Source organism: Sinocyclocheilus rhinocerous, unplaced genomic scaffold (assembly GCF_001515625.1).
Source record: "Sinocyclocheilus rhinocerous isolate Xijiao unplaced genomic scaffold, SAMN03320098_v1.1 scaffold1104, whole genome shotgun sequence".
Taxonomy (NCBI): Eukaryota; Metazoa; Chordata; class Actinopteri; order Cypriniformes; family Cyprinidae; genus Sinocyclocheilus; species Sinocyclocheilus rhinocerous.
Genome location: NW_015643561.1, coordinates 17,615 through 33,653, shown reverse-complemented (window position 1 = coordinate 33,653; position 16,039 = coordinate 17,615). Strand labels below are relative to the sequence as shown.

General features: G+C 40.5%; 1 protein-coding gene across 1 annotated transcript in view; it reads left to right on the top strand.

The window, feature by feature from the left end:
• The window catches only part of LOC107757379 (1-phosphatidylinositol 4,5-bisphosphate phosphodiesterase beta-1-like), a 51,279-nt gene that overhangs the window by 17,755 nt on the left and 17,485 nt on the right, over positions 1–16,039 (top strand). The window contains exon 3 of the mRNA XM_016574839.1: positions 9,478–9,546. Within this exon, the coding sequence (XP_016430325.1) occupies positions 9,478–9,546 (69 nt within the window). The remainder of the gene's footprint in view (positions 1–9,477; positions 9,547–16,039) is intronic.

The following is a 16,039-nucleotide window of genomic DNA, read 5'->3' as shown; positions in this document are numbered from 1 at the left end:
AAAAATGAATATAAACGAATATAAAAATATAACCAATAATAATAGGATAATAATAATAATAATATACAAATATTACGGGGAAAAGACGATCAGTTAATGGGACTTACAAGACTATAGGATGGATATCTGTGCTCGTCTGTGCAGCCAAACACAGAACAGTTAGCATGTTTTGCTCGAACTTTCATCATGGCATTAGAGCTAGCGCACCGCTGTCGCTTGTGAAATCAAAATGACGGCGCCGTGGGTGGAAAATTACTACGGTGTCCGGGAGCGGACATGTTCGGTTCACTTAGTTTTGTCGTGGCCACGAGATGTTAATTTAAGGGAACGTCATATTAACTTGTGGGAACGTGATATTATGCACTTTATGTAACATTTATTCATGATAAACTTCATTTGAATGCTGACTATCGCACGTAACACAGTCTGGTAGCCAAGGCCTATGGTTAAATAATATAATAATTTCTTAATTCAAAATAAAATATTAATGAATCCATCTCTGATAATCCTGGGTTGCTATGGTCACACAGGTTTGTTTACACATTAAACTCGTGGCCACGAGAAATGGATGTTGTTCCCTCAACATAGCATCTCGAGGCCACGACATAATATCACGTTCCCACAAGTTAATATGACGTTCACTCAAATTAATATCTCGTGGACACAACATATTATCACGTTCCCTCGAGTTATGTCGCGGCCACGACAAAACTAAGTGAACCGAACATGTCAGCTATTTTATATTATGCACTTTATGTAACATTTATTCATGATAAACTTCATTTGAATGCTGACTATCGCACGTAACACAGTCTGGTAGCCAAGGCCTATGGTTAAATAATATAATAATTTCTTAATTCAAAATAAAATATTAATGAATCCATCTCTGATAATCCTGGGTTGCTATGGTCACACAGGTTTGTTTACACATTAAACTCGTGGCCACGAGAAATGGATGTTGTTCCCTCAACATAGCATCTCGAGGCCACGACATAATATCACGTTCCCACAAGTTAATATGACGTTCACTCAAATTAATATCTCGTGGACACAACATATTATCACGTTCCCTCGAGTTATGTCGCGGCCACGACAAAACTAAGTGAACCGAACATGTCAGCTCCCGGGCACCGTAACTTACAGATGAAGGGGCGGTAATATTATATTATAAAACAGATAGTTCCGGTGCTTGATTCTGATTGGCTGAGCCGCGTTCGAAGCTGTTGTAAATTACTCTACAAAGTAACATACACCTTTGTTTACATTTGTGTGTTGCTCGGCAACCACTTTGTAGCAACCACAACTGTTTCAGAGGAGCTACATTGTTTGGTGGAAGAATACTGTTTTTATTAATATCATTACACTTTATTTGCTCAGTTTTATTTTGTGAAACCTTACTACGTATATGGAATAACCGTTTTATAAAAGCAATAAGCCCCGTGAAGCCGTGGTTTATAGTGAATTTATAACAGCTAAGGGGGTTTTAGGCACTCCGCTTCGCTTAGCTGTTATAAATTCACTGTAAACCACGGCTTGTTGGGGCTTATTGCTTTAATGAGATCCCTTTGCCACGTCATTAGGGGAGCTAAATCAGACGTGCTCATTTTTCCAGATGCTTGCAGAAAAAGGCTTACCAAAACAAAGCTACTGGGTTAATCTTTTTCAGATGCACCGGGGACTTGATTATAGCACTTAAAACCTGGAAAAGTCAGATTTTCATGGCATGTCAACTTTAAACCATGAGAAACCATAAAAACGTTCATTTGACCCCTTCATTCAAGTGTTGGTTTCACGCATGCTTATATCAGCGGCTCATCGGCTTCGGTCCGAGTCGAATTGTTTCCTCAGTTCAGTGACTGTTGGAGGAACTGGAGCGCTGAATCAGTTCATTCATCATTTCCAGTCGGAGTGACCGTCAGGTGTCCGAAAGTGAGTTTTGATTGAGTAACCTGTAGATCTGTGCTGCTCCAGCCCCAAACTGTTTCAGACGGTTCAGTCCGATTTGGTGAACTGGTTCATATATCGTCAGGAGCCAGAGATATTGATTTTGTGTTCCCTGATATACTTTCTTTGACTCTCAAAGTGATGGTAGCCACTGACTTGCATTTTATGAATCACCAAGGAACACGGTTTCAGCTAAAAATCTTCTTTACTGTTTTACTCACGAACAAAAGTCACCTACATCTTGGATGGCATTTTTTTTACATTTTGGATATTTATGCATTTGTAACTGCAGGTGAACTGCATTCATGTGCTGCATTAAACAGTCAGTGTGAATGACTCTAAATGCCACTTCAGATGCAGATTCTGTTCCTCTGCATCGCAAACACACATTTTGTTGATACTGATTTCATTTGATTGGTAACAATCAACAGTTGTCTTGCTATTTAAACTTTATTGATTAAATTTAAGAATTTGACACAAAAGATAATGCATACATTTTAATTAGGTTAGAAAAAATTGGCTTATATAAAAGGTATGGTCTGATGTACCATGTGTCCGACTCTCGCGGATGAATGTGTGCGTCAGAGCTCTCAGCTTCACATGGCAGCACATTGACATATATTCACATCACCTTTCACCTCCACCAGTGATTATTGGCTTATTTTTGCATTTGTATCTTAAATGGACCTTTTTTATCTGTACCTTTCATGTGAATGACTTCGGTTATGATTGCCTAACCCCTTTTCTTAATCCTTAATTATTAATTCCACATTCGATTATTACAGGGGTCAGCAACCTATGGAGGATAATCACTGTTGCATGTGCAATAGCAAAAGAGGTGTATGTATGGGTGATTTATTAGATAGAAGCGTGACTAAATGACTTGGTCAGTGATGTTTATTGTCCATCAACAGACGTAATTCCCACTGAAATCATGCTGCGTTTGCCAGAGTCGCATTATAATGCTTCTTTTACTCTACAGAAGAACTACCTTACCCGCATGCAAGTGTGCTGATGCAGCATTTGCTCCTTTAGTGATCACTGTCCTGCTCCTGTAAAGATGGAACGAGTTTTCCCCCAACATTTTCAGCATGCTGTTTCATGTTCTGTACTTCCTCACGTCGACACACAGGTAGATTTGAGCTCCACATCTGTCACGTGGTTCGTCAGTAGGAACGTATCTGCTAGATTTTTAAATGTAAATACTTATTAACTTAGAAAATACTTTTAAAGTGTAAAACATTGTTGCACGGAGTGATCCCTGGATGTGTTATAATCTTTATAAAAGATTACTCTAAATCTAGCTTTCCATTCTTCAGCGGCCTTTTAATGGCGAGATACCAGAATCCAATTTCTCTTCGCCGGTCACACTGTTCTCTAGTTTGCATTAAAGCTGCTGCTGAGAGACGCTTTATTCAAACTGTTTCGGTGACGACTCAGACTGAACCCTGAAGGATTTGAGGTAGTTTAGCTGATCTGTGATGGTTGAAGGACTGGAGGAGAGTTTTTGGTTGTTCCTTCCTTTTCCCTTGATCCTCTTCTTTTGCTTCATTTCTGCTTTCTCTTTTAAGTGTGTCAGAGATGTAGGTCACATGTCTTTTTTTCTCGTTAGCAGTCAATTCAATTTGGAGAACGATAAGAGGGTATCAAATTTAAACGGCAAGCAGGTGCTTTGGGGCCGGCGCTGACACACGGGCCTGTCATACCTAAAATACTGGCCCCCTGCGTCATTGTTCCTCGAGAGAGAAGGGAAAGAACAAGAAACTGATAACAACAGCCATTACATCCAGCATTAAAGTAGAAACAAATAGAACGAGCAACGGAATGCCACAGGAATAGTTTAAGCATCTGAAACTGATCTACATATATGTGTCCCTGCAGCACAAAAGCAGTATTAAGTCGCTGGGGTATATTTGTAGCAATAGCCAACAATACATTGTATGGGTCACAATTATACATTTCTCTTTTATGCCAAAAATCATTAGGATATTAAGTAAATATCATGTTCCATGAAGATATTTTGTACATTTCCTACCGTAAATATATCAAAACTTAATTTTTGATTAGTAATATGCATTGCTAAGAACTTCATTTGAACAACTTTAAAGATGATTTTCTCAATATTTAGATTTTTTTGCACGCTCAGATTCCAGATTTTCAAATATTGTGCTATCCTAACAAACCATACATCAATGGAAAGCTCATTTATTCAGCTTTCAGTTGATGCAGAAATCTCAATTTCACAAAATTGACCCGTATGACTGGTTTTGTGCTCCAGGGTCACAAATAACGTCTTCAGAGCACAAGGTTTGTCTCTAAATCCAGAGAAGAACTGTGGCAGACACTGCTTTAGACACTTTTGAACAAATACTGTAAAGTGAGGATGATTTAAAAGATAATGCCATCAACAGTTTTGATTCATCAATTGACTTTAATTAAACTAACTTGGTGTGGCCAACTTTGCCTTTAGAATCTGCTTTGGTAACACTTGCAGACAGCTTTTAAGGTTGTTTGCAGGTAGGTTGTTTCAAGCATGTATTTCTAGAGAGAGAGGATGTAAACTCGCACCACATCTGAGAGGGTCTGAGTGTGTTTGGACTTTGGGGCTTTCTTGTAAAATGTGTACTAATATAACAGATAAAAGATCTTATTCTTTTATTTAAATATTGAAAAATCACCATGTTAAACAGTTTCTATCCTCTCCTTCTTATCGTGTGTAATAGTTGTGTATGAAACCCTTGTTCTAGTGGAAGCTGGATCTCCTCGTCACACAGTCACTGTTGGGAAGAGCTCAAATGTGCAGAAAAACTAAGAATGTGCAGGAACTGGAGGATTTTTCTGAAGGACATAAAGGAACTACTATAACAGAAAGCAATGTAAAGTTGCATCTTTCTAGTTTTAACAAAGGGTGCACCGATGGAGTCTCTGTATTGTGGACATATAGTGAGAGAACATGATATTGTGATTCACAGGGTTATTTTGAAGCTGAACTGTGGCTAACAGGGCTGCTTGTCATACCGTATAGGACTAATTTAGATCCTGAGGCACAGTTGAGTCTCCCCCGTGCTTACCAAAGCTCTGACATCCACAAAGACATCGGCTGGTTTACTGGTTGTTTTGCTTGACATTGACTGAAATCGTAGCATCGCAGACAGCACAGGATAGTGTTGCGCTGGTGTAATGAGAACAGAGTTTTAAATAGATGGAGACTGATCTTGATACGGCAGGTAATGATGCTGATGATGTTTGCGTTGCTTCGACAGCATGTCTCTCTGATGCTGACTGTACAAGTTCTGTCGATCTTTCCTCTTCCTGACAGCAGGAGACCGGCGACGAGTGAAGGATTGCTCAGCGTTGCTGCTCAGTGAATCAGGCTGCTCTTCCATTTTCTAACTCAGGTGTATATACAGATTTGATGGACTTTATACACAGGCATCTGTTTCGGTATGGCTCACGTGCCAGTGCCTATCACTCTATAGATATCTGTATCTCTATATCTCCTGTAGTCTGTATGCACAGGTTTATGTCAGTCCACCAGGAAACAAAGTCCTCAGAAGTTCACGAGGTAGTGACTGGATTTGACAGCGTTTGGTGGGTTCTTTGACAGATCAGTCATGAAGCATTTACACACTGAATTAATGAGACACCCTTGAGCAGTTCCACTGATCCCAGATTTTAGATTTAATTGCCCCTAAATATCACATTAAATAGCAGGCAGTTTGTAGTCAAAATATTTTACAATGCAGTCAATAAACAATAAACTTATCCATTTCATTGGGAGTGCAGTGCGCTTGGAGAGAGAGCCCATAATTGATATTTGAGTGATTCTGTCGCGTCTGGTGTGGACAGACAAACTGCTCGTCGCTGGTCTGGTTAGGACGTGGTGTCAAGCCATCAAAAGTCCTCTTCCCCAGATATAATCAGCTTCCATTTGATTCATTTGAGTTTAAAGCGGAGGGTCTCCTCGATCGATGTAGTGTTGGCTGTTTGCAGTGGGAGGTGTTTTGAGTCAAAGGTTAGCATTTCCATCATCAGCATAAAGGTCCTGCTTTGAAGTGTGTTTAAAAAGCCCCAGCGCTGTGTGAAGCCACATCCAGTCACAGAGAGTGTGTGAGTGTGTGAGTGTGTGAGTGTGTGAGTGTGTGTGTGTGTTTGTGTGAGTGTGAGAGTGTGAGTGTGTGTGAGTGTGTGTGAGTGAGTGTGAGTGTGTGTGTGCGTGCGTGTGCGTGTGCGTGTGTGTGTGTGTGTGTGTGTGTGTGTGTGTGATCATCTCTACCATTGCAGGAGTTACACAGCAGGGCCACATGAGTTCAAATACATTTAACTCTACAGCTGCCCGTTATGTATTCATTTGAATGTAAATGTGGCTATGGTACCTCTAAAAACAATGCAAGGGCAGTTTTGTTTTATATGTAGACATTACACAACCATATGCAAACTTTATGGCTCCCTCCACCATTTCCCCTGTCCTCTGATATTTATTTAATACACAAAATCATATAATTTTCAGTGCCACAAACTGCTGCTCTCCTACATCTTGCTAGATGTTTAGCTCTGTAAAGACAGAATGCACCAGTATCATCGATCATTACATCACAAACCCTCTTATTGCTCACAGAAACTGCAGTCGTTCTGTTTCCTTCTCGGCAGCAATATCATGCTCATGAGAAGCTAGCGAATATATTTGCATATAGGCACATGTGGTTTTGTGTAATGTGTAACCAGATTTTGTATTTATTTATTTACTCTCAGCATAGTCACAGTCACAAGAGACCATCTTAATGACAATCATATGTTTAGGAGACATTTGGGTAAATCGGTCATAACAGAAGGGAATGTATGGTTCTGCTCAAGGGTGTCTCATAAATTCAGCGTGTCTCAAAAGAAAACGCTTCATGACTCTCTGTCAAAGAACCCAGCAAACGCTGTCAAATCCAGTCACAGGCTCTGCTGTCCCTTGATCTTCTGAGGTCTTTGGTGGACTGATATAACCCTGTGCACGCAGACTACAGGAGATTCTCTACAGCAGCGCTGGTCATTTTCATGTACAGTACAGATCAGCTCCGTTGGTGCCGTCACATGCAGATATAAACACATCTGTGAGCATTTATTGTCCGATCTGTGGTTTTGAAAATAATTTGAGCAAAAGCCACAATAACATTATTGCCTGCCTAATCCAGGTCAGAAGTGTCATTGTGCCCATTTATTAACAATGACAATCAGATGATTTCAGAAAGGTTTTGCCATTTTAGTTAGCAATATGAATCAGACCCTCGTCTGTCTGATGTCAGATTAGAAGCGGTGCGCATCAACCCAACCTGCAGTCATTTAGGAACTCCAAAATGTTGATGTTGAACAGAAATCAGCTATTTTCCACAGCCTATAAATGTCACTTTTCATCAGTATCTATTTCAGCTTTTGTGAACAGAAGACAGTGTGGAGAACAGGACTGTCCTCGTCTCATTGTGTCCTGTAGAGCGTCACTTGTGTTTGTGTGTGGCTCTTTTATGAAACGGAGTTTATTTAAACGTCTGTCTCACTCTTTAAACACTTCTCAGAGACGCAAACAAAAGGTTCGGAACCCGATGCACTTGTTGTTTTAGAGACCAATTTAATCCGCTTTAGAGAGCGTTGTATGTTGATACAGTGTCTGATAGTGTGTGTGGCCGAGTCAATCCAGTGACCGCTGTAAGAGAAGAAAAGATGCTGACACTCCATGACTCAGTACAGTGTACTGCAGAAGACAACATTTGGTATTTTCTTCTGAATCCAAACATGCATGATCTCACTGATAATGCTTTTGATAACTGCTAACAAGAGTGTTCAAATTAAACTGAAGGCATTTGAGGAAATGATTAATTCTCTCAACATTTGCTCTGTCTGAAGTCAGTGTTCAGAGGTGCACAAAGACTATTCAGAAACATTAGTTTTGTCTTCCACAGTAGAAAAAAAAGAGGTTTTGTGATGAATTCTCATTCTTGGATGATAAAGTCTTCAAGCTAAGAAATATTGCTGGATATGCACAGATGCACATTTGTACATTCAGGATTGATCAATTCACAATATCGAATGACTCTCAACATGTTATAATAGCCGGTGATGTTTCTCTCGAGGCGTCTTTTCCCTCACACTCTCGTTCTCAACATCAATAATGGATCTTTAAAGGTCCTTCAATCCCTGCTGATATTTAAGCTGTGGTTAAAGAGCGTGGCTCTGCTTAAATACTGCTTTCATTCCGGAGGTCTCATTAGGACACTATCTGATGTACATGTAAGGTTTTTGCACCAAAAACAATACTCTTTCCGCCCTATCTTTGTCCCTTACAATTACACAGATCTTGAAGATTACAATCTTGCTAATTACTTATAAAGCCCTGAATGGTTTAGCTCCTCAGTACTTGAGCGAGCTCATATCGCATTATAGTCCTTCACGTCCGCTGCGATCTCAACGCTCTGGCCATTTGATAATACCTAGAATATCAAAATTAATATTCAGATCCTTCTCCTATTTAGCTCCCAAACTCTGGAATAATCTACATAACATTGTTCGGGAGGCAGACACACTCTGTCAGTTTAAATCTAGATTAAAGACCCTGGCTTACACATAACACACTTACACATTTCTATAATTCAAATCATATAATTCTATAATCCTATAATTCTATAAATTCTATAATTCAAAAGGATTGTTAGGCTGCATTAATTAGGTCAACCTGCTCAATCTGACCTGTGTTTCAGCCTGGAATTAAACCACGCCATGCTGGTTTCGTCTGGCCAGGAACCGAAACTCCATCGGTGACAGAAATGGAGAAGAAACCTTGGGAGAAACCAGGCTCAGTCGGGGGCCAGCACAGGTCAGATTGAGCAGAGGACTCGTCTGGTTCCTGTGGTCTTGTGCCGATGGTCGTCTGGGTCTCATCTAGTTGTCCTGGTCTCTGCTGACATTCAGGGCTGTAGAGGTCCTCTCTAGGTGCTGATCCACCATCTGATCTGGATACGGACTGGATCTGTATGGTTATGGTGACCTCAGAATAAGAATGAAAGAGACTAATATTAGCGTAGATGCCATTCTTCTCATGATGTAGCGAGTACATCGGGTATTATGGGAAGTGTTCCCGGTTCCAGTCTATCACTGATGGAGTTTTGGTTCAATGCCTCTGCATTATTGACAAACTATTTTCCTGTTTGACTCTGTAAATCTTCTTTGACACAATCAGTATTGTATAAAGCGCTACAGAAATAAAGGTGACTTGACTTGAAACAGAGTGTTTAAGACTTCTGTATGTAAATGAGCTCTGTTATGATTGGCTGACGATGGGCTTGACCTTCCTCTGACCTGTACGCTGTCGCTTTAAGGCACACAACGTCAAAGTCTTTCATTTAAAAAGAGCAAGAAGCGACCTGTTTCCCATCATATGTCACGATTATATATTTATTTCGTTTTATTACATTATTGTCTTTCATAATTGTGCTGTGGACGCAAGTTTAAACACGCTGTTCTCATAATACTCATAAATCTCATTTGTGATTGCAGGAGACCGACCTGTTAGACGTCTCGCTCATCAAGGATACGAGAAATGGGAGATTTGCCAAGACGCCAAAGGTAATACGGCATTTACATGTGTTTCTGTGTCGATCATTTGTTCTCGCAGCCAAGAGCTGAGCTTGTGTTTGTACTAACGCTCCACGAGATGAAACTGAACAGACGTTGTTGTCTGTTCATTCCTGGCACAAATACTGTATGATTATAAATGTAGAGATTTCCAGAGAGGAATATGCTGCTTTTCCCCAGATATGCCAGTAAGATTTGAAGCTGGAGATCTTGTATGTGTGTATGAAATACAGAGAAAATGCTTTTCTTTTACAATCACACAGGGATTAGTTAGACAATAGTTTTCCAGAGAAGTTGTCTTAGCCGACAGAAACATTTGCGGTTCAAGAGAGCGTCCGGAATCTCGCAGCAGTTGGGACAGAGAAGCGTTTAGATGATTGCACTTTGAAACTGGAAAGAGCTGATGGTTTCCGGTTCCCAGAATTCATGAGTGCTGATGTGAGAATAGTGTCGTTGTAAAGAGCAGCGGTCTGAGATGTCGTGAGATGTTGAAGAGCATCACGAGAGCTGCTGAGGACTGATGAGATTGTCCTGTTTACAGAGCAGCGGTGGCATAGGCCACTTCAACAGTCACTGCTCAGAAGATGGAAAAACGCTGTTCCCCACGTCATGACATTGGCCTTACAGCAGGGTCAAAGATTGATGGCTGGAGAGAGAGTGTGTGCTTCACATCGTCTCAATGAAAGCATTTAGTCACAGACACGTACAGTGTGTATGAACACTCATGAAGGCCATTTATAAAGATAAATGAGATTTAGATGCTTCGATTTTAACACTCACAGTAGATTCGGCTCCAAATGACTCGTTTGTAGATCAATAGAATGATGAGCGTTTGAACAAGGGTTAAATGCTCCAGCTCTCTTCCAAACGTCACATGATGTCCTGTTGTCCCATAAAATCACATGCTCAGAGAACAGAACTCGCTCAAGCGTATTTTAACCCACGTGAGCAGTTTTGATTTTATGTTTATGCCTTGGTTTTCAGCAGTCGGTCCTGTGGCGCTGTCCATTCACATCATGACTCATAAAGTCACCTGACCTGAATGTAAAACAGCCACCAGAATATGATGATATCAGGAAAACCCTGCCGTAAGATGAGAGTTAACTAAACTAGACCGCAGATGACAGAAGTTTCCTCACAGAACGCTCCTCTGGCTGTGCTGTAAGAAATATGGTAATACCATAGTACTTTTAGTTTGCCAGAGGAATCCAGTGCATTGGCCAGGTAATGTAGGTTAATTAGCATATGCCCTCCCTCTCACGTCTCACTAATTCGATGGAGCTCTTTGCAGCTGTGGGCGCTCAGTCAGGAGAACGTAACAGGAGGGAAATAATGTTCTCATAGTTGTTGTTGTGTGTGTGTGTGAGTGTGAGTGTGAGTGTGTGTTTGTGTGCGTGTGTGTGTGTGTGTTTGTGTGTGTGTGTGTGTGTGAGTATGTGTGTAAGTGTGTGTGTGTGTGAGTGTGTGTGTGTGTGTGTGTGTGCGTGTGCGTGTGTGTGTTTGTGTGTGTTTGTGTGAGGACATCTGCTTGTGTTTTGCAGTAAATTGTTAATTTGTATTTGGTCCTCTGATAATTTTCTTTTCTTTTCATGAAACATCAGCAAATATAAATGCATGATTCCTTTTCCATCAGTCTTTGAGACAGACAGACAGGCGAATATACAGACAGTGTCAGTGAGCTGGTTTATGTTTAGCTATAAAGATCAAGAGGAATCAGTAGTATTTCAAAGTAAATATTCAAGTAGATGTGCTTTAAAGGGGGGTACAATGCTGTTTCATGCATTCAGAGTTGTTTACACTGTTAAAGAGTTGGATTCTCATGCTAAACATGGCCAAAGTTTCAAAAAACGATTTGAGGCACTAATGAGGCATCTACTTATATATATCTATGCCTTATATGGGCACTTCTCCCGGAAGGGCGCGCCCGCGCACACATCGACCAGAGCGAGAGCGCGCCCATCAACGCGCTTATTTCAGCAGTGCTGCTCGGGACTCGCGCGGGAAGAATGTCTCTAAAGAGGTGTGTTTTTGGTTGTAAGGGAAAGATAACTTTGTTCAGCTTCCCGAAGAATCCAGCGTTACGTAAACAGCGGATGCAGTTTGTTTTCCGGGGCAGCAACGGAGTTTCACAAGTGTGTTTGTTGACGAACGTTTTATAAACAAGGCCCAGTTTGACGCTGGATTTGCACATCGTTTGATACTGAAAGATGGAGCGGTCCCAGCTATAAAAGATCCCGGTCATGATCCAGAACTGCAGACGATAAGTGAAACCGCATCAAATGTCTGTGTTCTGTTGACAATCGGCGCTCAAGTGCTCGTCACTCTTTAGCTCCGCCCACGACACGCCTCCAGGAGCTCGGCTGTTTCCGGAGAGAATCGGAAAGCTGTATCTTTATTCTATAAATATGATAAAACTAGAGACTTATTTTTTTGGAGATATGAAGAATGCAGTACTACTCTATAGGTACTCAAGATTAATATGAGATTGGGTGAAATTGTGTGTGTTAGGTCCCCTTTAAATTAAATCACGTCTTTTTGACAGACCAAGAGAGCGGCCTGCGACCTTTAGTTAATGGGAATCAAAATAAATACTGTAAATCTGCTCTCTCTTGCTCTTCTTTTCTGTGTTTCACCTCTGCTATCCCTCATGTACTGATCTAGTTTTTACTTTTAACTCAAATAATGCAGCCATAAATGAATAAATGGTTTGTGATGTTCCCTAATTGTAAGTCGTTTTGGATAAAAGCATCTGCTAAATGAATACATAAATGCAGTAAGGATTAATGCAGAAAGCAATTCATCATATAGTCTATTTTTTATTACATTCAGCGTTTCCTACAGCCTTGCAGTGTATTTGTGGTGGCAGGTCCCCCGATGGAGGGGGGGATTTTTTTGTTTTGTATTATAATACTAAAAAAATGCTCCAATGCAAATATTTCAAATTGCGAAGAACTTTATTTACATTCAAAATTTCCCCAACATCTCTACTTTTTATAGCACATTTAGACCCTTTGTTTGAACATGCTATTTTACGGGGCTTTCTGAAAAAATACTCCTGGAAAATATTTTTCAGTATTCATCTGGATTGAATTTTGCCGCATTGTGACTTTGAAACGTGTAGCACTCATATTTATTCAATGAAATCAAAGCCTTTTGAAGTTTAATCCAGCCATATCGCGATTCTTGCATGAGTTTTGGACAACTTTGTGCAAATCTATTAGTGGCGGTCCACCACAAATAAATCAGTGTATGCGAAACACTGACATTCATGGTGATATCACATGTCAAGTTCACAAGGATGGCAAATAAAATCCAGCGTAGTGTGATAAGTGTGCTGTGGCTGATCAGCAGCGTCATGTCAAATATCTATGATTTCATGCAGTGATGAATACAGGCTTCATGCTTTACTTCTCTTGCTCAGAAACGAAGCCCATGGAACCAAAGTGGAATCATTTACAGAGAATATTGTAGTCATTGATACAGAAAGACTGATCTCTGAGAAGCTGTTCTGTGTTCGTCAGTAATCAGGGATGCTGTTGAGAGAAACGTAAAGCTGTGTGTTTCATAATTGTAAGAACTGGCTGATGTGAATGCTGAGAAGGCCTGAAAGCTACTGATCTACTGATGGCCTTATGCAGATACCTCATTTTCTCCAGGCAGTCAATCAAGTTAATTGCACATAATCTGTTTGAGACAGAAGGCTCAGAGTCCAGCTCTTCTTCTCTGGGTTCTCACAGTCTGCCTGGACACCAGAGAGGCCTGACAAAAGCCTTTATCCAGCAGCAGATCTGCCCGCATTCCTCCGTATACAGTAGGCCCCTGTTCAGGTTTGTTCATTAGACTCCCTAAAGTCCTCATCGAATTACGCTGGTTTGTGCTGGTGAAACCGTAGAAGCCTCGATCCGCTGAGGGAGGAAGTCTGGGTAATTATGACCACACCTGGTCTCCACACCTTCTCTCAGCAGGTGGGCTGGTGATGACTAATTTTCTTGTGTAGTTTATGGATTTAATGTAGTTTCAGTGTAGAAACAAAAGTGCACCTATGAATGGGCACATCTGAGTCAAGTTCTCACTCACTCTATAGAGCGCCGGTGAAAGGCTCACTGGGACGTGATTTATGCTCTGCTGCATTAGCTGTGGCTGTTTCATCGATATCCTCAACATGTTTGCATTTCATAACCAGCTTTAAAAGATAGAGCTTGAACACTCAGATGTCTTTTATGCATGTTTTACGTTTGCTCAGAAGCAGGTGTAACTTTTATTCATTCAAGAAATTAGAGAAACTCATTTTGTCTGAGACAGATATGGGTTCTGCTGGAGCGCGTGAGGCACGTGTCTTTATGAACCGTGAGTTCTCTAATTTTGAATGAATAACTCAGCAGCGGCGCGTCTCGTGGGCTAGACTTACAAAACATTAAAACATGCAACAACGTCACTTACATCATCATCACCGCATCTCGTGCGCCACTGATGACGCTCCCTGACGCACTCCTAACATTCAAATGCAAATGTTTATTTTAAATTCGACTAATATTCATTTTTTATTCACAATCTCCTCATCACAGGCAGCACAGAACTCAGTTCAGCATGTGTTCGTGTTTGTGTGAGCTGTCTGCGTCACTCAGAGCACGTGCCTATATCGTGCGCCATATCAAACATTTTTTCTATCGTTATCGAAGAAGTGTACCGTCGATAAATATCTGCCGTTTTATCGTCCAGGCCTAATCCCAAGGTAGTAAGCTGATGAACATTGGTTCTGGTCTTATATTTCAGTTGAGTGATTCTCAATCAGTGTAGAGCTTAATTGTTAAAACCTGTTCTTTGTATTTCCTTCCAGAGATCCTCACCGTGTTACGAGGCAGGCAGTCAGTCGTCTTCATTTAAGTCACCTTCTGGTAGATACAGAGTTCCACAATGCAGATTGAATGGATTCAAGAACTCATTTGTGCCACTATATTTCAGATGTGTCGGGATGCTGCTTTTCATTTTGTCCAAGTATTTATGTCTTGGGAGACGCGCATTTATTAACTGCTGATGTTGAGATGACCGAGTGGATTCAAATAAGTATCATGATAGAGAGACAGATAATAATGAGGGGATGGTAGTTAGCAGCTTCACCATCTCTCCAAGAATGGGTTACAGAATTGAGGAAGGTGGCAGCGTATGAAAAAATGTTGTACAGGTTACTTGAAAAAATTGATGTTTACGAGAGAAGGTGGAGTAAATATTTGGCATTTCTTAAGGATTCTGAGTAAAGTCCTTGTGGTGAGACACAGTGTAAGAATGTAAAGAATTTATTCTGTCGTATTTTGTGCTTTCTTTTTCTTTTCATTTTAGGTTTATTTCATTTATCTGTGTTTATTGGATCTATACCCGACACGTTGTTAGGGGGAGGGGTTTACAAAACAATTAATTATTTGCAAATTGAATTTATTGTTTGCCCATTGAAGAAAATAAAGAGTATGAATCATGCCTATATTTTATATTTATTTTGATAATTCATTAATTTGCATGAAAATCCTCTGTTAAGTGACAATTTTAGTTTCCACTGAGGTTATTTTGTGTGATGTGTAAAATGCAGTCGTGTTGCATTTTTCTGGAAGCTGAATGAATCGATGTACATGTAAATATAAGACAGCTCAGTACAGACCCTTGTTTGTCGCTTTTAAACCTTTTGTTTACACTACAAATGTGGTTGTTAGGCAAAGGGCAGAAAAGGCGCGGTGTAAAAGTGCAGTAATGTCAGAGCTGCCAGCTACTGCTACCATGTTTCTAAAGGCCTGGTCAGCGTTAGTCAGTTTTACTGCAGACTCCCAGCTTTTCCCAGCCTCTTTCATTCTGGGTCCCTTTCTAACACAAAGTACAACGGGAGCTGAGGCACTAATCCACCGCAGGGGCTTCCATCTTCTTTTGCTCGGCATCTTCCCGTCCGTCAACAGGTGCCTTCTGCTTCCTAGCAGTGATTCATGTTTCCGTCTTGGGCAGAGCCTCATTTGTTTGCTGTGGTTGTTGTCTGATGAAGTTGCTCAAATTCATCGAGACAGTTGCTTCCTGGTCTACAAACCCTAAAGCACATGAAAACATTCATTCTGTTTAACTCGCAAAGACACGTGCCACAGAAATATGACAGTAATGCCACAGTACAAGTCTGCCTTAGGCAGGTGTAAGAGTAGTCCGTATTAGTCATTGGCTACATTTACATGCACAATTTTTGGTTCAATTGGACTGAATTCATTCCGATTGATGAATCTGAATGTAGTGTTTACTTGAACGCTAAATAAAGTGATCGGGTTGATGTGCACGTTTATATGTCACAAGCTTCAAATCGAAATAGATTTTTTTTTTGACATGCGCACACTGCACAAATATAGAGTTTCTCACTGTTTGCACATAATAACCACTCCCCTACACGGTTTATTTATTTCTTTTTAACAGCAGAATTCATATTTATCCATTTCTGGATAAATATACATATAAACCGCTG